Raw genomic sequence first — 26082 nt, forward strand, 5'->3', positions numbered from 1 at the left:
TCATTTAGTTGCATCTTATCTCTGCTGTGGTTTGTTTTCAGCGGATGGGTGGGATCAAAGATGTCTGCGACCTCACGAGGTGCTGCACAGATGCTGATCGAAGTATGACATCAGATACCGCGAGAGCGAATCAAAAGCAGTGCTCTAAAACCACTCTCGCGGCACTTTAATGTCATATCCAGATCGGTCTGCGCTGCGCCGCTTTAAGTCGCATACATCTCGAGACTCAAGGCTGTGTCACGTCGATGACGTGGTCGAACTAAAGTCAAGCCTTAAGTTTACACCTCTCTGGCTTTTACACTTGAGGTGAGCACAAACCCAGCTTAGGTTTTTAAATCATCTGTCTTTAATGGCTATCTAAAGTGCATCGCTGACGTTTCATTCGCTTTCCGGACAGCTGATCGACCGCGCAACACTGTGAGTAACACACACACTGTCAGTGAGCTTTCCAGGCCTGAAATACGGCATGTACCATATACACGTGTTTCAATAGTATTAAGACATTGTAACGTGGCAGCGCGAGTGTATTTGTTCGTAGAAATGTAACTAGGATCATGTGTATCATGTCTTTTGTATGTGTCCTTATCGGGCATGCGTGCTTAGCTCCGCCCAGTGATCTGTCACTCACTGTCAGCACGGAGACTTGATTGCTTGTTTACATGTTTACTGTAATAAGAATAAAGTTTCTTGAGCCATGCCCATATATCACAGATATTTCTGTCTCAATCCTTAATATTCTTGTGTTAACTATGGTCCTCTCTCCCTTTACCACACCTTTTCATGCAATGTTACTTTTCAGGTTTTTTCTCTCAGTGGTACATGTTTGATGCTAATTTAACTGGTTCATATCACGTAGCACATATTTAGCAATATTAAATACTATGTGTATTAAACATTTGTTGCAAATACTTCTGTTTGAACGTCCTCATACATTTACTGTGAATTGTAAGGTGACCTGCATGATCTCTACTTACAAAAAACATAATTGTAGGATGTTTTGTTGATGTCTTGGTATACTCAGTTTAACCTCTTAAAACCTTTTTAAAAATAATCTTTTTATTTTAACCCTAATAACATGGGTGGTTTACTGGAACCGTTTTATCAGATCTGAAGGAAAACTTCTACCCTGTTGCCACTGGGAAGAAGAGTGAAATGACTTATTTAGACATTTTTTCGTCTGTATTTTACACAGGGATCAGGAAAAATGCAAAGCGGCTTGTCGTTTTTTGACAGTGATGTTTCGTTCAGCCCTCTGGTGGTCCTGGAGCTGGCTGCCGACACGAAAACAGAGGCCATCACTTGGTTACTAAACAGGATCAGAGGCAAACAGCAAAATGGAGGTGAGACCCCAGGCTTGTTACATCCAGGGACAGAGGTTGACAGGAGCTCTTTCTGAGGTCGTCTGTGTTTGAAGTTCATTCTTTGTGTGAATGAATGTGTGAAACAGTCCTTCACAGAGGTCGGGACACAGAATCTAACATTTTGCTTGTCGGAGAAGCATAAATGTTTCCTATTTTTAGTTCCTATTTGTCTACTTATTCCTTGTAAAGAGAGCATGATAAAACAATAAGTGAGACATGTTTATTATTTGTCAGGACTTGTGAAATACCCTCTTCCCGACACTTTGATTTCTCTTACAGGAGCTGAGTTGTTGGTGGAGCAGGTCTTGTTTCCAGCTCAGGATGGTCAGAAGCCCAATCCAAATATCATGGTGGTGGGCTCCACGTTACAGAGGCTCTTAAATGGAGCTGAAGACGTAGGGCTGTTTAAAGAGTTTCAAGACGGCACGATGCGAGGGTTCACCTACGCCAACAGAGAAAGCTTTAAAGACTTTGAAGGTGAGATTCAGTTATGGTGTGTTTTCTGGCTAAATTTTCATAATATCTTTGATTCTATCCTTTTTTGTGAAATGCATTAGATCTTCCTATTAGCTTCCAACAGATAAAGGATTAGTAAGTAAGGTGATTGTTCTCACAAGGTATATGGTATTTTAAATGAATTCGATAAGGCACTGAACACAGATTTGATTCTGACATTGTTGCTTTGTGCTCACAAAACTGTTTTTATGATTCTGTGCATTTAGGAGATGGCGAAGGGTTTCTCAGCGTTGCTGAGTGTCAATACATTGTCAAACATGAGCTGGACACACTCAGGGCAAAGAATGAAGATCATGTTCCAGGATATCCTAAACTTAAACTCTATCCTGGAAAATCAGTTAGTAAGTGTGTGCTTTCTTCTATCATAGTGTATAGCAACAGCTATACGTGAGCCATTTTTATGTTGTTTCCCATTCGTATAGACCCTGTGGCTTTATGGCCTACATGAATGGGACTGAAATAACCAGCATTGTGAGTTTGGGCATTTGACTTAGTGTCTCTTTGAATATTGACATACAGCCAAGGAAAAAATTAAAAGACCGTTCCATATGTCATTTAATCAGCGTTTCTAGATGTATTGTGGTCATTCCAGTCCAGTGTCTGTTGAATTTTAACTGAATCAAACCTCAGTATTGACATAAAGTCATTCAATAGCAATGTAAAAGAGTGACAGCATGACAAGACACATGAAAACTGTGATAGAAATAGAGGTTGTCACATATAGAAAATATTTCTGAACGTTTAGTAAATATGTGTTTTTGCAGTATTTGAGGTAGGAAAAAATACAGAGCATCTTTTTTGTTATTTTGACCTGTTTCTTAAATTTCTGCGATTTAAATTCAAATCAAAACTTTTTTTTTTATTTGAAATTTGGATCAGAAAAACATGAACCTTTAAAATGGTCTCTTAATTTTTTTCTATGGCTGTATGCACAAAATAAAAAAACAAAAGTACCCAATAGTATTATGACATTTACATGTAGCAGATGCTTTTATCCAAAGGGACTCACAGAGAGTTCAGGGAGCAATACGCTATATATGCCATACAGGAGTGATATTACAATACAGGCTAATACAAAGATACAAGTTTCAGCAAAAGCCAGGCCAATATCTGTTGAAAGAAAGAGAGGGTTCGTTTTTTTCTCTCTCATTTGTCTTTCAAGTATTCACAGAAGAGATGTTTTTTTTTTAAATGTTTTTTTAATGTTTTGAGTAATGTGGTTGACCGGACTGAGTTAGGAAGGAAATGGGGAGGATAATAAGCGGGCAAGCGATTAACTGCCCTTTTGAGAAGGCAATACAAGTCGCCGCTCGTTTGATGACATAGGGTTCTTGATGGGGTGTAAGAGTGTAGGAGGGTGTGAAAGTATACCGGTGCAGATCCAGTAAAAGTCCTGTAGGCAAATATTAGTGACTTGAATATGATGGGGTATTCAACCAGTAGCCAGTGGAGAGAGATGAAAAGGGGTGTCACATGACTTTGGAAGATGAGGCGTGCTGCGTTCTGAACCAGCTGGAGCGGTTTGAAAGCCTTTCCAGGAAGACCAGCAACAAGAGCATTGCAGTAGTCAAACCTCGAGATTACCAAGGCCTGGACAAGGAGTTGTGTCGCATGCTCAGTGAGATAGGGTTTAACTTTTCTAATGTTGAATAAGGCATATCGGCATGACCTCGTTGTCTTTGCAATGTGATCATGAAGGACGTCTCTTCATCAAATATGATGTTCATTATTACTTCAAAGTAGCACTCAGCTGGTCATTAGATCCAAACGTGACCCATACCCATGTAGCTTTTGTAATCATTATGTGTACCAACCCAAATAAATGTTCCAGGCCCTGCAAATTTGAGTGACATTCCTTGGTCAGCCACTTATCAAGATGTTTTTCAATAATAACTTGATTTAGTATTCATCTTCATATGATTTAAATGCTTTTTAATGCTGTATTTATAAACTCTTTTCCAGTGCGGAGATTGCAGTCCAAAGGTGTCTTAATCCAGTATTTTCCTCTCCACGAAAAAGAGGATCTTAAGAGACTCTCCTTCTCTTGGTACAAACAGATCAAACTGTCCTTCCAGCCACTGGGTGAGTCACTCTCTCTGTGTGCTGGAAGCATGAACTTTAAACCCAGCACTGGCTCCTATAATAGTTCTTTTGAGATAATTTACTGTAAGAAAAATTTCACAAAAACTGTATATATATTGTATGATGTGATGAATAGATATAGAATGTATCATATTTGCTGGATGTATGAAGGAAGTCAATATAATATTAACTGAAGATGTTCTCTTTGTACTCATGATGTAGATGACATCAGACGTTACTTCGGTGAGGGTCTTGCACTCTACTTTGGGTTTCTGGAGTATTTTACATTCGCCTTGGTACCCATGGCTTTCATCGGTATTCCATACTACCTCTTTGACTGGGAGGACTATGATAAGTATGTGCTGTTCGCTGTCTTCAACCTGGTGTGGTCTACGGTTTTCCTGGAGGTGTGGAAGAGATGCAGCGCTACGTTAGCGTACAGATGGGGCACATTGTGTCGCAAGAAAGCGTTTGAAGAACCAAGGCCTGGATTCCATGGAGAACTGGGGTTCAATCCAGTCACAGGACGAGAGGAACCGGTCTACCCCAGCTCCAAGTACCTGTTTTGAAATTTTCATTTATGATTTAATTTAGTTCATTTGTATAATGATTTTTATAGTACTGTGCATGATACATAATAGTTCAAAGCTGTGAAACCCAGAGAGTAGATGAAGGAGAAACATTGGGCTAGCACATTTTTAAACAGACCGTATCATAAAAGATATGCATAAACACACAAACAATCGTTGGGTTCATTTGTTTTGTAGGCTAGCTTCATAAAATAATGGAGATTTCTTTAATGCGCTTAGGTATTCTGATAAATTAACTGATGAAGCGTAGAAGCACTTATATTAATTTAAGTCATTCAATATGAGCATGACACCCAAAAGATATTGCATCTGCTTACAAGATTGTTTTGACAACATTTGTTTTTCCCTGACAGGCGGCAGTTGAGGATCTATCTGGTGTCGGTTCCTTTCGTGCTGCTGTGCTTGTATGTGTCTTTTTACGTGATGATGATCTACTTTGACATGGAGACATGGGCTATAAGCATATACAATGACAGTCCAAACATTTTGACCGGCGTCCTGCTGTTTATTCCAAGTATTATCTACGCTGTGGTCATTGAAATAATGAACTTATTGTACCGCCATGCAGCTGAGTTTCTCACACACTGGGGTATGAAGCTTTTCTCAATACTTCTTTCTCTCTGCTTTCATATTTTCACAGATTTATTTAAAGTGCTTATAGTTTATTGTCCAGGTTATAACTGTATCTTTACCAGTAAATCAACCAAACAATCAAGGAATGCTTGTTCTGCGATTTTCTCACATCACAGTGAATTAATAAATCTTTTTGCTTTTTTTTGTTATTTGCAGAAAACCACAGACTTGAGTCTTCCTTTCAGAATCATCTGGTGCTTAAGGTTTTGGTGGTACGTTGTAAGGTTTTCTTGGAGTGTTCTTATGTCGCTTTTTGGTTCCTATTTGTTAGTCCAACCGATCTACATAGATCGGGCGTAACATGTTTTCAATGTTAATGTTACTATGTCCAAGAACAATAATAATTTAGCAAATAATTGTACAAATAATGTATTTCTGTCAGAAATACAGGCAAACAGAATTAGGAAACGTTATGGGAATTAACACAAGTGATTAATTTTTTTTTGTCATTTTAAATTTATAGATTTTAACTCGACTCTAAAATACTCCATAAACATACATATAATACTGTGTATGAATGCCAACCATATACAATGATTTTTAACGATTAATTCCAATTAACATTTTATTTAAAAAATGTAAAGTTCTTGCTATAGGATAATTGTTTTTTCCAAGTGCACATTTAATGAAAGCTACGTTATGTTATGTTTTCTTGTTTCCAGTTTAACTTCGTAAACTGCTTCGCCTCTCTATTCTATATTGCCTTCGTCATGCAAGACATGGTGCTTCTGAGACAGGTGAGTGTTTTGAGCTCAGCTGCTAAAGAACAAATGTAATAAAGCTGTGCATCTCTGAAGCTAGGCTCTGGGGATTTACTTTATTAAAGGGTTTATAAAAAGCAATGTCGTTTTGAGTTTTCGAATAGAAATAATGTTGTATTTGGTGTGTCTGTGGACTCTTAGAGTCTGGCCACCCTGCTCATCACCTCTCAAATCCTCAACCAAGTGATGGAGGCCTTCCTGCCCTACTGGCTGCAGAAGAGGAGGAATAAGAAGGTCAATAAGAGAATGAGGAAGCTGATGGGTGATAAAGAGCTCCCCCTGCTGGAACAAGTTCAGCTGGAGACAGACATGAACACATATCTGGTATATCCTTTTTCAACTGAATGTATTAAAATGTATATAGTAGGTTAGGAAATAACAGTTTTCCCGAAGGATTTTGGTTAAAAATTAATACAATGAATTAAAGAGGAAGAAGTTGTGTCTTGCAGGTTAAATAAACTATAAATATGAACGTTTTTCTTTTTTTTTAAAGTATTTTTATAAAGTGTTTGTGAAGACCATAAAGGCTAACCTTTGAAATCATTTTGATCACCAGGGCACATTTGATGACTACCTTGAGCAGTTCCTGCTGTTTGGCTATGTGAGTCTGTTCTCTTGTGTGTACCCGCTGGCCGCTGTACTGGTGGTACTGAACAACGTTACTGAGGTTTATTCTGACGCCTTTAAAATGTGCCACGTCTTCAAGCGTCCCTTCTCAGAACCAGCTGCAAACATCGGGGTGTGGCAGGTGAGAAAACGTTGTGAGAGAGAGTCGCAAATTACTTACTAAATTAGAGAAACTGACAAAAATAAAGACATTTACTGTATCACTTTACAATAAGGTGCTATTTGTTAACAGTAGTTAATGCATTAGCTGACATTAGCTAACAATGAACAATTTAGTTTTTCAGCACGAATTAATCCTTGTTAATGTAAGTTAATGTCAGTACAATTATTCTTGTTTGTTCATGGTGTATTAAGTAATGTCAACAGACACAACGTTTAATTTATTTATTTTATTAAATTATTATTTAATTAAACGTTTAGTAAATGCTGAAATTAACATGAACTTTTTAATTCATGAAATAATTGTTAACAAATACCACCTTATTGTAAAGTGTTACCAAATTTACAGTGATTTTTGACATTTTACAAAGCTCTTGCAGAAGTCATAATGAACTGTGATATTAACTTTGTGTACACAGAATAAGATTAAAGCAGTTTTAACAAACATACAGTCAAGTTTACAAATGTTTTCTGTATTTTCACCTATTCAGCATTTTTTTGTCAATTTGACTTCCAGCTGGCGTTCGAAACCATGAGCATTATAGCCGTTGTGACCAACTGTGCCTTAATCGGTTTGTCCCCGCAAGTGCAAGCGTACTTCCCTGAATCAGAGACTCAGCTCATCTTCACTATTGTGGCTATAGAGGTAATCATATGTTTTCTCCTCAAACAAGTATTTTCATCTCTAACCCCCTGTTGCAATGCCCTAAATGCTCCATAAGATGGCATCGGTGAGCTTTTTTGCTCCCTGTGTACACATCATGTGAATGTTAAAGGGTGCTAGCCTTGGCTGTAGCCCTCTTTTCTCGTACCTCCATCCTTGTGGATTGGATAATGCCGGAAATAGAGTGTGCTGGACCTTGTCAGTTTGTGTAACAGCGTAGAACCTTGAAAATTCACCACCGTGACGCTTCAGTCCATACGTGTTAGCTTCAGAAATAAACAGAAGGTTCAGTGAGGATTAAGCTATGCTGCCGGCCTCAGGAGATTCACTAAAAATAACTGACCCAAAGCACATACACAGGGATGCACAGACACAAACGCACCAGAGACTTGAATTTTTGGGAGGAAAATAATAGAAGTGCAGATACTGGGTGTGAATCTGCAGGGGATATGGGGAGAACGTCATTGTGCCATGTCTTGTTTTTGACTAATTAAACACCGTGATCGCTCGAGTTGTAATTAGGCCACGATGATTTCATTGTACCGTGACAGAATTTGAAATAAAACTTGTGGGAATATAAAAAGAGTCTTTTAAACCACAAAAGCAGAAGCTGAGGTTGTTCAGGTCTGTCTGTTAATGTTGTTTTGTTCTGCAAGATTACTTCCTTTGGAGGAAATGTTAGAGATGCACTGATGTAACCACAGCTCATATTTATCTGTGTGCTTTCTATTTATTGAAAACCATCAGCATATCTGTTATAGCGTATAACAGGGCAGATTTAACAAACAATCACTTTGGTGGGAAGAGAGCAGTCAATCCTTTTCTAAGGTACCTATATACAGTAGCTGATATGTGAAGGAAAAGAACTGCAAGCCTTGTTTGTTAATGAGTTTGTTAAAGAAATGTAATGTTCTATAATACGTCAAGTATGATTTCATGTTTTCTTACATTGTGGCTCTCTTTATGAATTCAATCCATGTTAAATGAATTGATTAAGTAGCACTACTACAGTAGCTAGCATACTTTAATGCATGTTTCTCTAAACACTGCTGATTTTGAACATGGATCCGGGATCTACGGATTTCTCTGGCAAAAGTTCACATGAAGGAACAAATATTGATATCACAAGTGGTCAGTAGTCGATATTGTTGCATCCATAGTCATAATGTACCTGATGGACAGAAATCAGAAAAGGTTAAGCCAGGGAAAAAATTAAGAGACTTTTGCAAATTAGCATTTCTAGATGATCTGTGGCCAGTCCAGTCCAGTGTCTGTTGAATTTCAACAAAATCAAACCTCAGGAGTGACAAAGTCAATGTGAAAGACAGACAGCAGACTGACCACTTAATTCAAATATTACTGTTATGTTGCTTAAAAGTGAACATGAACTTGATTTCTTTGCAGTATTTGAGGTCTGAAAAAAATGCACCAAATTTTCTCCAGTTTTCATTTTCTACAAATAAATGCAAATAGAAACAATATGTTTGTTTGAAATTTGGAGGAACAGTTGTTAGCAGAATAAAACGATAATAAAAATTTTACCTCAACAAATCCATATAAATAATAAATTCAGATAAACCGAAAAGAGTCTTCTAAGAGTCAAGTGTTAAATATGTATATATTAAGAGAGTAAAAGAAAAACTAAAGGTATGTACTGTATATACCTTTTTAATAATTGGTTTTAATTATTTAATATGTATATATTTCATTTTATTTTTTGTTCTTAATTATTATTTTATGTAATAATTAATAATGAATATTTTCAGATTTCCTTTAGTCATGTACCTTAAAAATTTCAATTTGAAATGGATGATGTGTTTTTCTTTATGTTTCTAAAAAAAACAATGATATCTGACCAAAAGTCAAATTGACCCCAAACATATTACTATTTGATAAAACGTCATTTAAGTTTGTTTAATTCAACCTATAGAATATATACAGTTATAGTTTTTTTTTTTTGTAAATTATTTCATTCTTTCTGTATTAAGTTGCTTCTCTGAACATCACATTCTTACTTCAGTAAATGTAAATGAAACCCTTATTTCAATTCTTATATCAATTTACTAATCTCGGGATAAATGGAAAGGAACATTTAAGCTAAAAAAGTTTCAGACTATAATCACTGGGATAATATCGACCCCAAACAGCGAGGAAATAAAGGAAATCTTAACAGAACAGGAGGGTTAAACCTCACGCACACTGCATGTGATTTCAGTTTGCTGGTTTGTGTGAATTGATTTGTTAATTCAAGTTTATTTATATAGCGCTTTTCACAATGTGCATTGTTCCAAAGCAGCTTTACAGGGGCAAACAGGAAAAACTGAAAACACAAAGGTCAAACACAGCACAGTGCATGGTGTTCATAGAACAAGCAAGATCATTCTAATAAATAATATCTAATTAATAAATAAATGCAGTCTCCCGGTGAGCAAATATCAACGGAGAAAAGGGAGAGCCCACCATGCGTGACCCAGAAAGTCCCAGTCGCCGAAAACCGTGCAGGTCCAACCCGGTCCCACTCCACGATCGACACCAGAAAACAGAGGAACAACCAGGGAAAATAGTAATGCGATGTTGTAATTTAATTCCTCTGTTGTCCGACATTGACCACAAAACAAGACCAAACCGGACCCACACAGCCCCACCAGATGAATCCCCACAACCAACGAGCCCCCCCACAAACACCCACCCAAAAACCTCCAATCAGGGCCACTGAATGCAGCTATAACTTCAAACTGCTGACATGTGATGTAAGTTTAGCATTAAATACCAAGTGTTACTTCAGCATTAATGTGACAAGTAGTCCGTCTTTGCTCTTGGTTGGGGATGTAGTGGTCTGAGCTGGGATGGTCCGATGGTCGTATTTCTGGAATTGCCTTAGACGGAGCTTGGATGGTCAGTCAGTCTGCACCTGTAGCTTGCTTAATCTTTAGGTGTTGATGGGCATATGTCGATCATCTGGACCTGGCGGAATTTCTTCCTACCTCGGGATGGGCATACCTCGGAAGAATAATTAGCGTAGCTGCTGTTAATGATGACCGATACAGCATGGGTGTGTGGGGCATGCTGGAGGACATTGGTTTAAACTCTGTTCACAACACGTCACCTCAGTGTTACAGATTAGCTTGTTTGAGGGTGAGCTTCTATGTTGTCAGTCGTAATGTATCTCTGATGTGTCCACTTATTTTCTGAGAACTCCCATGGTCCTTTGAGTCATTGGTAACTTAAAGAGTAACTATTACTATGTCCTTAAAATTACATTTCATGGAGTGTGTAATGTTGCTGTGTGTGGATGGAAGCAGTCTGCCAAGTTTTAAAGCTGAAAGTGAACTAATAACTAGTTATTGGCTTGGGAAAAGGAGTTGACTCTGAATCACACGAATGAGTCGTCTGTCGTTCTAATTCAGTTCTGGGTCAGATTTACGTCACTCTGTGTAATGGCCTCTTACATTCCATATGCGCCATTCCACGCGGTAGACCAATCATAGCAGACTAGACCATCTGGCCAATCAGATCAGTGTGGGCTGACAGAAAAGAGGGGATTAGATGAATCGCCGAACTAATCATTTTAGAGTCAGTCAAAAAGTAAGGTTAAATTAACGGCCTATTATTAGAAAATAAAAGTGTTTTTAACTCTGCGTATGTAGGTAAACGTGTTGTTGGACACTCCATAAACCAAAGTAGGACCTTATAAATCACAACATATTTACTCTTTAATAGCCTATTTGCTCTATTAATACCTTCGTGTCCAACTAGAAAACGTTGTTGAAAGGCAGGATGTGTGTGTTTAAAAGTATATACTCTTACCTACTCCAGTTTAATGTGCAGAGACCACTGTACGTAATATGCATTACAGTGAATGTACACAGATCGGTCGATCAGACTTGCATGAATTCAGTGAATTGGTTTGAATCGGTAAAAGTCAGAAGGATCGTCTGACCGTGGTGAAAGCACTTCATTCATTGCAACTGCATTGAAAAGAGAGCTATTGCTGCATTTAACCAAACCTCTTCTTTGACAGACGAAACAAAGTCATAGATTTGTAAGACTTATTCAATGCATTGGAAGAATTCAATTGGTAAGAAAGCGGTGTCAGATATGAGTCAGAATTGTTCAATAGTTATAACGATTCTCATGTTCATCATAGAAGTTCTTCATTATTAACACACTGTATGTGCACATTTTCGAGTCTGTTAAATAGAGCTCAGTTATGCAACGTGCTTCTCAAGGCTGTCTTTATATTTTATATTGACTCGGTTAGTTCATTAAGTGAAGTGAGCATGGATTGGTGTTGGGGGAAGGGTCTGATTCTGGATATTCAGGGTGTGTACTGTATGGATTGCTTTCAGAATCCATAATGCAATATCACACGGTTTGATCCATGACTATATCATTTATAACAACAGAGAAGAAAACAGGGAATTTAATAGTTTACATTATTACAGCATTGTATTGCGTGCATTGATTTTATGGGAAGATCTCAGTTTAAAATGTCTATTTTCGATGAACAGCTGTCCTTCAATGATCACATTGCAAAGGCAACACGGCCATTTAACATTGGAAAGGTTAGAACCTATCTCACTGAGCATGCGGCACAACTCCTTGTCCAGGCCCTGGTAATCTCAAGGTTGGACTATTGCAATAGAACCTATCTCACTGAGCATGCGGCACAACTCCTTGTCCAGGCCCTGAATATCCAGAATCAGACCCTTCCCCCAACACCAATCCATGCTCACTTCACTTAATGAACTAACCGAGTCAATATAAAATATAAATGCCTTATTTAACATTGGAAAGGTTAGAACCTATCTCACTGAGCATGCGGCACAACTCCTTGTCCAGGCCCTGGTAATCACAAGGTTGGACTATTGCAATGCTCTCCTTGCTGGTCTCCTTGCTGGTTCAGAACGCAGCAGCACGCCTCGTCTTAAACAGCCCAATAGGGCTCATGTGACACCCCTTTTCATCTCTCTCCACTGGCTACCGGTTGAAGCCTGTATCAGATTCAAGTCACTAATGCTTGCCTACAGGACTATAACTGGATCTGCACAGCATACTTTCACACCCTACTACACTGTTACACCCCAACAAGATCCCTGGGTTCATCAAACCAGTGGCGTCTTGTATTACCTTCTCATAAGGGCAGTAAATCGCTTTCCCTCTCATTCTCATTCACAACTCCTTCCTGGTGGAAAATCCTTTCTAACTCTGTCCGGTCAATCACATCTCTCACAACAATCAAAAACTACTTAAAACCCATCTCTTCTGTGAATACTTGACAGACAAATGAAGAAAAAAATAACAACACCAACCATCTCAACAGGTAGTGGTATAGCTTTTGTTGAAACCAGTAACTTTGTATTAGCACCTATTGTATTATTGCTCCTGTATGACGGATATCTTATTGCTCCCTTAACTCTTTTTAAATCGCTTTGGATAAAAGCATCTGCTAAATGACTAAATGTAAATGTTTTTATGGTTGGAAATATTGAAGAGTTTGATATTCAGTTTATGGTAGTTTATTCACCTTGTGCTAAAATGGGCATTTGTTGTGTAAATGGGCAAAAAATTCAAATCCATAAATAATCCTAATACAGAAATAATCTGTGTCCTCACAGGTCGTTTTATGAAGATAAATAATGCAAATCTCTCTCTGTCCATATCTCCTTGTCTTTGTGTGCCCTGTCATGGGCTCCTGGTGAAATGAATCAGAAAACTTTGTGAATGTGTGCGCGATCATTGCTGGTATTTCTCAGAGCCGCGACTGCCCCTATTTTTGGGCCATTCGATACTCAGGTAATTACACCATGACATGCCTCAGAGAGCAGTAACCAGGCAACAGTGTAGCCACGGTGACAGGAGACGGCGGAGGATCGGGAAGAACTGAAAAGCTTGATGGCAGGGACCTCTGAAAGAGAGAGTAATGCATACAGACGTACACAAGAAATGATGCTAAGCAATGATTTTGCAAATATTTAGCTGCAGTTTTGTCTCTAGATCAAGCAATATTTCAGCGTGAAATTATTCACTGAATACTCTGTTATCAAGTTTAACAGTTAAACATGATAAAATGGCATAAATTAAATGCATAAAATAATTGAATTGTTGAATAAGCCTTAGTTACAAAACCCAGCACTGCTTGCATTGTGTATCACAGGAATCATATCAGAAAGATGTTTGTTGACGTTTTATCAGTCTTCTTGTGGGTTGTAGTCAAGCACATATCTACCATTTTAAGTAGCTGACTCTGTTGTTGTAGTATTGTAGATGTCTGTTGTATCCTACACAACAAAGTGGCCTCCTGGCAAGATGATGATGCTCTCACAATCTGAAAATCTGTCTCAGCCAATCTTCGGCGATATCTAGAACTTCATATAATCTATTTTGCAGGCGTCAGTGACTAAATTAGCAGTTCATTACAATGTGTGTGTGTGTTCTAAGTTTGAGTTCATGTTAACAGGCAGTAAGGCTCTAACAGGACTGTTTAACTGAGTCTATGTGCTCTTGCATGACTCTCTAACCATGTCTGACATGCTGCAAGATCAGATATGTCCTTGCTCTCTCTCTCTGTCTCTCTCTCTCTCTTTCTCTCTTGTTCTTTCTATCTCTGATGACAGCTAGCCTGAAATCGCTCTGACACCTCCCTGACACGCTTTTTAATTCAGTTCACTGGTCACACATGAGATCGGTCATCAGCAGAACTAACAATTCTTAGCCTTTATCCTCTCGTCTCTTGCAGTATGGCTTCAGTTTTAATTCTAGTCTTCTTGTATTCAGGAGGAACATTGTGGTTTTCGTCCCGGTCGTGGAACACTGGACCAGCTCTATACCCTCTCCAGGGTGCTGGAGGGTGCATGGGAGTTTGCCCAACCAATCCACATGTGTTTTGTGGATTTAGAGAAGGCATTCGACTGTGTCCCTCGCGGCATCATGTGGAGGGTGCTCCGGGAGTATGGGATTCGGGACCCTTTGCTAAGGGCTATCCGGTCCCTGTAAGACCGGAGCAGGAGCTTGGTTCGCATTGCCGGCAGTATGTCAGACTTATTCCGGGTGCGGGTTGGACTCCGGCAGGGCTTCCCTTTGTCGGCGGTTCTGTTCATAATTTTTATGGACAGAATTTCTAGGCGCAGCCAGGGGCTGGAGGGTGTCGGGTTTGGTGACAACACGGTTTGACCTTCAGGATGCACTGGGACGGTTTGCAGCCGTGTGTGAAGCGGCTGGGATGAGTATCAGCACCTCCAAATCCGAGGCCATGGTTCTCAGTCGGAAAAGGGTGGCTTGCCCACTTCAGGTTGGTGGAGAGTTCCTGCCTCAAGTGGAGGAGTTCAAGTATCTTGGGGTCTTGTTCACGAGTGAGGGAAGGATGGAACGGGAGATTGAGAGACGGATCGGTGCAGCTTCTGCAGTAATCCGGTCGCTGTACCGGTCCGTCGTGGTGAAGAAGGAGCTGAGCCGCAAGGCGAAGCTCTCGATTTACCAGTCAATCTACGTTCCTACTCTCACCTATGGTCATGAGCTGTGGGTCATGACCGAAAGGACAAGATCCCGGATACTGGCGGCCGAAATTAGCTTTCTCCGCAGGGTGGCTGGGCGATCCCTTAGAGATAGGGTGAGAAGCTCGGTCACTCGGGAGGAGCTCAGAGTAGATCCGCTGCTCCTCCACATCGAGAGGGGCCAGCTGAGGTGAATCGGACATCTTTTTCAGATGCCCCCTGGACGCCTTCCCGGGAAGGTGTTCCGGGCATGTCCCACCGGGAGGAGACCCCGGGGACGACCTAGGACACGCTGGAGGGACTATGTCTCCCGGTTTGCTTGGGAACGCCTTAGTGTCCCCCCGGAAGAGCTGGAAGAAGTGTCTAGGGAGAGGGAAGTCCGGGCATCCCTGCTTAGACTGGTGCCCCCGCGACCCGGCCCCGGATAAAGCGGAAGAAAATAGATGGAAGGATATGTGTCACCCTGCCTGTAAAAACCAGACTCGAATGACCATCCAGGTTTGATTTCATTCAAAAAGTTACATTATTGATTTCAATCTTCGTCACGGTCAAATATTATAGATACCAGGGTTATATTTTCACAGAATGTTCTTTACATTATGTAGGATGATTTTATGTAGAAAACAGTAAATCAGAAAATATGACTTCAGGGTCACAAATAGGTAAGCAATATTTATTTATCCATTTATTCAAGGTCCCTAATTGAATGTGGCACCGATAAGGCTATACCATAGCGTTGTGCTAGACGTACAAAACTGTCAAATTGCACATGCAGTATATAGTAATCTCTTTGATCATGTTACCATTTCTTTAAAATTCGTATTAATACACTAACTGTCATTTAAATGCTATAATTTATACTTGCTTATATCTGACAAATCAACCCTTATCTAACATCACCCCTTAAAAAAAATCTGGTTTTGCTTGGTAACATAGAAACATGCATTTCCGTAAAGCTGCTTGGTTCCATTAACATTGCTTTGATTAGGATGGTCCTCTTTGTTTGTACTCTTTACACTTAATTTTCCTCTTTTGTGTTTTCTTTTTAATGTAAAGCTGCTTTGAAGCAATGCAACATTATATATAGTGCTATATAAAGAACCTGAATTGAATAACCATTGTGAAAAGCTCTGGAGAAAATAATCTGTTATATTCTTTAAGAGTACATAACATGAGATCATAAAAATTACATTTCGTGATGTGTGTAATTTTGCCGTGTTTGAAAGTAAGCTGTCTGCCAAATTGCAAATCCGAATGTGAATGAATTTACAGTTCACCTCAGGTATTCTTTGCACTACAGCTTTGTGCTGTGACCGATGCTTTGGACTATATCCTCAGATCTCACAGAGACATTTTTGGATCTAGGTTACAAGGGTCTTTAATAATTACTGTACTTGTGTCTAGCGCAGCATGAGGCAGAGTTTATGGAGTTCATTTGTTAAAATTTTACTCGCTGACTTCCGTCTGGGAATTAAAATAATCCAGAACAAAGAAATACATTTATCTATGTCGTATTTGCAGTGGGGAGGAAACATTTGGACCAGTTAACTGGAATAAAATGATTTTAAATGAGTTATAAGTGATGAAAGCAGAATGGGTGTTTGTTTCAAAGTGATGGATAATGTAAATTACTGTAAACTATATCCATGATTGGGCAAATTGCTGCTTTTTAAATGGGTTCCTTTCAGTTTTATGAATTTGAGTGGGCAAGGATGGAGCAGTGGAATGGCAGGAATAGGAATTTACTGAATTGTTACTGTTATAGTCCAAGTTGAGTGACGATCTAAATAATTGCATTATTGATTTGGACGAGCAAAACAACTTTTGATTTGATTTTGTGATGTAGCACGAAATGTCTATAACAGTTTGCAAAAATATGTTATATATTAGGTAAAATAAATATTAAATGAAACTTTCAATCTATCTTTATATATATTAATAACTATATACCATAAATAAATATACTGTATATTGAAACTGCATAAAGCATTGCGTTAGTCATGTCATGGTCATGAAAACCCAGACTGATCAAATATATCATTTTGGGTTGACAAACACATACACAGATGAATATCGAGTGCTTTCAGAAGCCGTTGGTCTGGGGCATTTGGCGAGTCAGTAAAATGTTGCAGTGGCACTCTGCCAACAACAGATCTCATTAATGTGGCCTTTAAACACATAGAGAGCCATAAAGATCATCCATCCGTTTAATGCGGCTAAAATATGTTCCCTTCTAGTCTATATGTCTCCATTAATATGCGTGAGGGTGTGTATAGGGTTTGGAGAGAGGTTAGGTGGAGTTAAATTATGCAAAAAAGCTTCTCTAGTTACATCTATCCATCTAGATCTACATTTACATTTAGTCATTTAGCAGACGCTTTTATCCAAAGCAACTTATAAATGAGGTAAACCATGGAGACAATTGGAGCAACATAAGGACAACAAAAAGCATAAGCGCAATAAAACTGGTCTCATATAGCCTACCACAGCCAAGTTATTTTTCCATTTTTTTCTAAGATGTGTGTTGACGCTGCTGTCCAAATAAAACCTCAAACACATTATAAAAACGAATGAGCGATTCATTTCAATTACATCGAGATTATAGGAGTACATGATAGATGTGCTGTAAAGCTGTCCCGTTTTGTCTGTTTTAGCATGTTCTCCTGGCCTTCAAGTTCATCCTGGCCTTCGTCATTCCGGATGTTCCCAAACACATCCAAATCCAACTTGCCAAGCTGGACTTTGAGTCTCTAGAAGCTCTTAAGAAAAGGGTGAGTATACATACTTTTTATACCTATGTATGTAGACCTTTGAAGTGTTTATAAGCCTCTGTGGACACGACAGAGTCAACAGCTTTGGTCTGGTCTGCATGCAAGGAAGCATTATCAGCACAGCTTTAACACACCTTCTGATCAGTAAATGATCAAGAGAGACCTTTGCACATGCTGTGCTGACTTCCAGAGTGTGTGCTCACTGCTCAGGTAGTGTTTGATAATGAGGATCAGTTATTTAGACAGATGTTTATCACCTTTTATATGGCACAAAATAGGCCGCTCTCACACACACCACGGTCTGCCGTTATCAGATTAGCAGGCTTAATGATGGATAAAAAACAATGCAGTGTTTTCCATTAAAGGCAGAGACTGCATTCAATATGAAGTACTTATATACTACTGTACATGTTGTGTAGTATAGACAGTTTTTTGCGATAACTGGCATTATGCAAAAAAAAATTTTATGCGATAATGTGGTCACATGATCAATTTGCGAATAGGTTTTATCTTAAAAAAAACCATGCTTTTAATCTTTTTTTCAATTCTTTTTATTAAATATCAGTATGAAACGATGATTAAAGTAGCAGTTGATACTTTCTGTTCATTTGTCACGGAGGAAAAAGTGCATTGGATTGTGGGATACCGTGTAATGCACATTTCTTCAAATCTATCCAGGTGTCCAAAGAATACCTAAAGTTATAATATAGAATATATATATAGAATATAGACGATTTCATCGGACGCACGCACGCACGCACGCGCCTGGCCTGACATTAAATTCCAGTTTGTGTTTGTTGATTGGTCTGGCTTGTGGCTCATAATATAGCTGTTTATATTAAATTTAATTAATAGTAATATTATTGATTAATATGAATATTTCATTGTATAGTAATTGTTTTAAATAAACAATTTGTTGAATGGGTCGTGGAACTTTGTCGCGTTTACGTTTAGCCAAGTAACAGTTATTTTACTGATAACCCAAAATAATACTGGCTAGACATACTGTTTACTTGCTAGCTAATGTCCTTTACTTTTTTGGCTTGAAATAATCTGCACTGACTCTCCTTCACGGATGTGTACCGGAAGTTCAGTTCGGGCCACAAAAGCGTGCATGCGCAGTAACATTTGTTTATTTGTCTATATACTGTATAAATATATATATATATATTGTTGTATATATATATATTTGTCTGTCATCAGTGTATCTATGGATAGATTTGTACTGTTATACAATTATCAGGATATGTGGTACCAGTAGTAATTGCTCCATAGCCTGAATGATTCCTCAATAATACCAAATATTAATTTTTTATAATAATTTCATACCACTGTCCTCTTTTACAAGACAAAAGGTTGTGATATATTATGTAGAGTATTGTTCATGTGTGTCAGAGCGACAGCACTGCTTGACTTTTAACAGATATGATGGCTTTATTTCAACAGAGCCGAGCCGTCGGTCGGTAAGTCTGTTGCCATGGCTCTGGTGATATGGCACAGTTGGATTGTGAATGACAATGAGCTGGAGTGTGCGGTTGGCATCAGCGTTATCTTTAACGTGGCCTTTTGTTTACTCCCTGTACTAACAGCAGATAAGATATGTGCGATATGGTCTCCCTCGCCTTATAATTGCTGTGGATTATAATGTTACAAGTTGATCTGGCCACATTTTGAGCACAGGATGTGCACTGGCGAATCGCAACAGTGATATATACGAACAAAACAACTGCTGATGGACTTTGTAACGTTCACCAATGCAGCGATTGCTTTGAAATGTGAAGAATTAGGAAAGACTCTTATATGTTGATTACTCATCATATTTAACTAAACGTTGTATTTTCTAACTCTTGGTAGACATCTTGTAAATAGTTACAAAATCTCATGAGATTGTGTTGGAGAGGTACATTCTCACGACAAATTCAAAGCAGCACATGTAAAGCCGTGATTGAGCACTTGGCCGATGAGCTGCGTTGAAGGCGGGACTCCATTGAAGGTTCATCCGTCTAACATTTCTTTTAATTTAGCCGAGAGACGCGGGTCGTAAAACACATATCGATTATATTTCAGGATGACGGAAGACGTGATGTTTCTGGGCTCCGGCCCGTCCGCTTCTCTTTCACAAATTTCACCCGACACCATCTCGTCCCTCTGCCAGCGCTGGCCATGCGTCTTCACCGAAGCTTCTTCATCAGCATGATGGACGGCAGCTAATCGTTCCAACTGCTACGTCCGGGTCTGTTCAAGCACAAAAGTGCCGACTGCTGTTAAATGGCACGTTTGGTCGGTGATATAGGGAAGACGCTTGGTCCAGCGGTTTGAGAGCGCTAGTGATGAGCTAGCATCAAATGACGGCGATTAGCTGTATTTCCATGTGTTCAGCAGGTCAGAGGAGGTGAAGACAGCTGTTGGGAGGAAAGCTTGTGCCGCTCTTGGGCAAAGGGACTCTGAAAATAGCCGGTAAAAAACTTGCGGTGCCAGTGGAAACCCCCCTGTAAGTGGTCACTGTTTGGAAAAGACCCAGGAAAAGGCCAAGCTGCCAGCGCTAGCAGGGAACCATTACGACAACTGCCGATTTAAGCCTTTACATTCTCTTGAACGATCTCAGTTTAAACCTCAATAGCTGTATGAGTGGCTGGGAATGGAAAACAGATTGGCATTGAAGATTAGAGATGCGATACAAGAGATAAAAAAGAAGAGATACAGTTTAGGGTTTTAAAAGATTTTAAGCATAGAAGCTTTATGATCTAATATGAAATAATATTTAAGACGGTCATGAATCATTTATAGGACGTTAATCAAATGTAAGCACATTTGTAATCTTGACCAACCGTACGTCATAGGTCAGATTTTCTTGCTTCTGTTAAAGACACTTAACATTCAACTTTGCAAGATACTCAGATCATTAAGGTATGACAGGATCATTAGGGTTTATACAACCTTGTCATGCTCATTTTAATGTTCATCATTACTAAGGCGTGGGAAAGGCGGAAAGAGAAAATTGTATACAATTCTGAAATTGACTGAAGGTTTCCTCGAGGTATCTTGAGGTATGATTATATGTAGAGCTGCACCGACATATCGACCCAAAAAAATAATAAAAGGTATTTTTCACACTATCGGCCGGTAGTTTAAAAACAGTCGATGATCAGGGCCGATATATTCTGTCAATCAAAAGACTTTTGCAGTGGTTCTCAACAGAGGGGGGGGGGCAGCTGACTTCCAAGGGGGCCTCAGGATGAATAATAAGTTAAAATGAGACAAAATTAGCATGGAATTACATCTTACAACAACAATACATTATTTGTATTTTTTTTTATTGAAGGATCACTTTTCCAGATAATATCAAGCTTTGAAATATTTTATTGGATAGAAATATTGAGTTTTTGTGTGTGGCGGGTAAGGGCTTTGAATATTGTTGAAAACTGGGGGTCTTGGAGTCAAATAGGTTTAGAGCCCCTGGACCATCAGTATTGGCAGATATCACTCTGCATAATCGGTATCGGTGGATAAATGTAGTTCATACAATGTGCATCTCTACTTATAATTTTTAACAAAAATGTTGATCAAATTTTTGGGGGGGTTTCTGTTGGAAACTCGCTGTATTTAGTTAAAGTGTCATATCGATTACTAAATTATTGAAATGTGAGAATTGTCTGCGTTTTATGGCTGAAAATGAAGACAGGGGATATGATTGGGAACAGCTAGGGCTGTTAATACACATCTGCATATTAGCTCACTTTACATAAACAGCTTGATCGAAGCGTTCCCATGGTGATGGTTTAGAGATGGTGAAGTGAAGAGAGTCTTCCCGTCCATGGGTGATCCATAAAATATCAAACTACAAAAGCTTGTAGGACTATAGAAAATTAGAAGTTTTGGAAAAAGAAGAAACTGTAGAATGTTCTTCCAAATTGTTGCAGTTGCAAGATGGACCTCTTCATATTAACACAGCTTTTACGTCATGGGTCGACCACCGTCACAGGAAGCGGTACAAGCCGGTCCTCTGAGAATATGTCAACTTTCTAAAGTCAGTGAGAGTGTGACATGTCCCACGCTGACCTTTGGTGATGATGGGGGAAGTGAAGTCGTCACAGCCTAGAAAATCTGAATCAGACAGCTCTCGACACACTGATGTCTGTTTTCTAAATAATTAGATCTGTGTGATTTTGTCGAATCAAAGGATCCCACCAAGCTGTTCAGTCTGTAATGATTCATTGACCCTGAGCTTGCTCTTGATTTAAGTGCAGTTGTTAACATGACTGTATGTAGTATGTTGGTGTTGCAAAAGCTTTAAAGCCTTTAAATCCCCATCCTCCTTCTCACATAATCAATACTGACATGTCCAGTCAATTATTCCAGAACGTCCATCAAGACATCCACTGAAATCCAGAAAATTAACTTCTCTTTGACGTGTAGTACTGACTGGCATGTGACAATTCTGTGAAAATCTCCACGTTAACATGAAAAATACCAAAGCTTTTGATTATACTAACAGCAAAGATATTAACATTTGGTGGTTCAAATGCCCATGTGAGGTCTATCTCCAAGTTTTAAAGCATTTTAAAGAATTTCATTTTAGTGTATGATTTTCCATAATAATGTAAGTGACATTTTCAGGATTGTCACATCCATAACGGTACATATTCTTCATAACTAGGCACGTGAAAAATAACATAAAGTAACTATTTGATGTTCTATGAAGAGGCATTCCTCCATTTGTTGGGTATTATTGCTTCAGATTTGTGCATTTAAATGGACCGAAATCTTACAAAGTTTGTCGTCTCCCATAAACTGTCCTTTTTTGCCACATCCATGGCATGTTTATTTCCCTTTTTATAATAGAAAACTTGTGCGCAGCATAAACTGAAATTTTCCTGATGTTTAAACTCTATTAACAAAGGGTTTGTTCAAATATAAACAATGGTCCTGATTATTTGTAACACATATTTTCTCTGAGCGTTTCATGTCACATCCATAACGCAAAATGTTACATCCGTAACACTGAATTGCTTACCTTTGTGTAATTTTTGCTCTTGGCTTTTATCAACAGAAACCGATAATTGGCCGATATATCGGTGCATCTCTAAATGATACTATATAAAATACTACTAAATTACTAAACTATGCATTAGAAATGAAGGACCCCTCTTCCCCCCACAAAAATACAAAGTCCAGATAGTAGAAAAAATTAAAAAAAAATTGGAGGGGGCGTTATCAAAATTGTCACAATGCAAAATTGTTTATTTAAATATTTATTTTGTTTAATGTAATTTGCTTATAGGGTGAAATTTGAACTAAAATAACAACTAGTCAATCAAAACAGCAGGTGATTCATTACACAAGCTCGAGTTATGACTGGCCCAGAATGAAAATGAAATTAGTTGAATAAAGACGGCAGTATGAAAACACAGACCTCTTTAATTATTTAATGAAGTTTTTCTTTCACATCAGTCTAATGGTCTTTATACTTGGGGCTGAATAATAACCATTGTAGAATGCTCTCAGAGGGTTTGAGCGTTTGGACTCTATGAACCACATGTACAGAATCACAGTGTCAGCAGCTCCGACCCTATTGATCTCTCTTTTGGACTAAAATGTTAATTGCACCTAACACTTTTCACAGAGAATGTAATTTTCTCTGGTTTGCTGGAGGCAGTGAAATGAATTGATTAAATGAAGCTCGGCATACCCTACATTCTGCAGAATGTGCACGCTGCAGAAAAGCTCTTCATTTTTTGAAGAAGATGAAGTATCTTGCTGTAATGTACTTGTCTTTTTAAAAACCTGTCATGATGGCGTAGTTGAAGTCCTGTAATAACAGTGTTTGTTCATCTGAATTTTAACATTTATAAAACTGTCTGTCCAACACTACATTAAACAGCATATTAGCTTTATGTAGTCCTTTTAGACTATAAACCTGAAAAATTTAAAGGATATTTTAAAAAAATCTTTAAGATTTTAGAAGGATTTGTACATTTTCAAGAATCGTATGTTTCTTACCTTACTGTTCTTGTCTGCATTCAAAAATATTTTTTTGTGTGTTTTCAGAAAATACTGGAAGCAGCGGAGACTTGAGACACGGTTTGACATGTGACAACAGAGGAATTGAACTAACTATAATGATATAACTGCTTAAGGTCTGCATATGCTGTACACAGTCAAGTATTACATGTACCTTAAATACTGTAAAATGCACTCCTTGACATGTTATTTGCATAAATGGCATATTGACTCAAAACATACTGTACACATCTGAATATGACACAGAGTATTTTTAAATGATTTTTTTGTTATTGCATTAAAGCATGCACATTTGTTTCATTCAGTGTAACGGTTATTAACATGATGATGGACAGGTGGGAATGTAATTGAAAACAATGCAAATCAGCAATCCTGAACCCATTAAACAGTGCTTCAAAGAATGCTGCATTTTTATGACTGTCTGAATCTGTCTATATTCGATTTGTACAGAGAAAATATTTATCCGATGTGGGGCCTAAAAATCCAACAAATGATGATGTATTATAATTTTGTGAGCAATAGAAACTGACTGCTTTCATTCACTTACCTCTCTACCAAAGATTGAACTGTGCCTTTTGACATCACTGCATCACATTAAACTGTTACAGCTTTTGTTTACCGATATCAAGTCCACCCTATGCTGTACTTGAAGAAATTCAATAATCTCTGGCTGAAAATAAAATCTCAGTTATCATGTGTTCCTTGTCTTTGACATTTCCTTTGGAAATGGTAATGAGATGTTCTTTAGGTTTTCAGAAGGTGTCAGATAACGTGCGACTTCCATTCTGGTCTGGAAATACCGAAGATGCTCTAACGTTTATGATAATAAATCATTCTGCAGAGTAATTTAATCAAATCAATTCTCATTCATGTCCTTGACAACACAAGAGCAACATTAGAGACACTTAGGATGATTTTGCCCTTCTGCATATTGATTTACACTCCGTTTATTAGAAAGTTCTTGCTGCAAAATGTGTTTCTTAAATAGTTTCCACACAGCCAATATTCTGATAATTTACATATAAAATCTTAAATGCAGGCGTATGCCCAATTTATTTTTGTATTGGAAACCAGTTTCAGGTCGACATGAGATGGAAGTCATGATGGTGATTCTTTATGTTGTGTGACATACTGTATCTGTGAGTGCACAGGCTTCTAGAAAGAGAAAAAAATGTAGGGTTGGACTCGATTACTGTACATCCTTCATGAATTGATTGGATCATTGGAAATGGGAAGCTTGACCGAGACACTACCTGTAAAAACTTTTAGAACAACTAACCAAATTTGTACCTTTTTATTTTTACATTCATATTTACCCTATACTTTAGAATAATACTAAACTCATCATATAATGAAACATAACGAAGAAAACTATGGGAATTATGCTGAAACAAAAAAAATGAAAACATATATTTAAAATGAATTATAATTGAAGTTATATTTTAGCATATTCTGTGCAGACACATTGGTAACACTTCAGTATAGGGGGCAATTCTCACTATTAACTAGTTGTTATTAGCATGCCTATTATTGGCTGTTTATTAGTAGTTATGAAGCACGTATTCTGCATTACCATACTCTACAACCTTACAACTACCTTACTAACTATTAATAAGCAATAAATTAAGAATGTATGTTAATGGTTTATAAAAAGCGAGAATTGCCCCCTATACTGAAGTGTGACCGACACATTTTGCCCGAAGTTAGCAGAAAAGTTCTCATGGTTTTTAGTCAAACAAGAGTTCCCAAGGGTCTTTATTTGCTGCTCTTCATTATTCGGTCATCCATTAAAAAATTATATTTCGTCATGAATTTTTTTTTGGTAAATTTTTACTTTTGTCTACGAAACTAATTTCAGATATTTAATTAAAAACGTTTCACTCAATTGTCTTAAACCTTTTGATCGGTAGTGTATGAAAAACAATCATGACAAGTACATATAAATCAGTTAACACTTATAAACACTGCAATATTCCATCAAAAAATAGAATCGTCTGTTTTGATTTCATGGTGACTTTAAGCTGAGTATTGAGTACAGTATTAGTGCACTAGAGCGGTGTGACTAGCAAACAGTCAAAAGACTAATTAAAGAACGGCTCGTCACACTTTCTGACACCGATGCCGTCTCAGCAGTTTCCACTGACAATATGCACAACATGTCTGCGTGTTTAGTATACTCAAGGTGCTCGAGTGACAACATGCGTGGTGTGTGTTTGACTAACTGATGGTGTACATGCACTTGAGATGCCCCTGAAAAGCTCTTCGTTACTTGAGATACCTTGGCAGCACAAGCAGGCAGTGAATCAGAAGAAAATACCTTTCAACAGCAGGGGCCCATGAGCCTTGAGCAGTACCCTGTCATGTTTAACTTCTTTACAGCAAAGCAAGTGTCCAATGAAACACT

General features: G+C 38.3%; 1 protein-coding gene across 1 annotated transcript; it reads left to right on the forward strand.

Moving 5' to 3' along the window:
* Positions 1–206: 206 nt before the first annotated feature.
* Positions 207–24374, forward strand: ano10a (anoctamin 10a). The gene is made up of 14 exons (XM_056762770.1): positions 207–417; positions 1193–1340; positions 1641–1838; positions 2084–2218; positions 3840–3959; positions 4182–4515; positions 4903–5138; positions 5339–5394; positions 5845–5919; positions 6085–6267; positions 6500–6691; positions 7247–7375; positions 17541–17657; positions 23706–24374. The coding sequence occupies exons 2-14, from the start codon at positions 1205–1207 to the stop codon at positions 23730–23732; spliced, it is 1938 nt and encodes a 645-aa protein (XP_056618748.1). The 5' UTR covers positions 207–417; positions 1193–1204; the 3' UTR covers positions 23733–24374.
* Positions 24375–26082: the final 1708 nt, after the last annotated feature.

The sequence above is a fragment of the Triplophysa dalaica genome, chromosome 12 (assembly GCF_015846415.1).
Source record: "Triplophysa dalaica isolate WHDGS20190420 chromosome 12, ASM1584641v1, whole genome shotgun sequence".
NCBI classification, from domain to species: domain Eukaryota; kingdom Metazoa; phylum Chordata; class Actinopteri; order Cypriniformes; family Nemacheilidae; genus Triplophysa; species Triplophysa dalaica.

Coding starts and splice junctions, on each gene's coding strand:
- ano10a (XM_056762770.1), top strand. CDS start 1,205: ATGCAAAGCGGCTTGTCGTTTTTTGACAGTGATGTTTCGTTCAGCCCT. Junction 2,219..3,839: donor CTATCCTGGAAAATCAGTTA/GTAAGTGTGTGC, acceptor ACTCTTTTCCAG/TGCGGAGATTGCAGTCCAAA. Junction 5,139..5,338: donor TGAGTTTCTCACACACTGGG/GTATGAAGCTTT, acceptor TGTTATTTGCAG/AAAACCACAGACTTGAGTCT.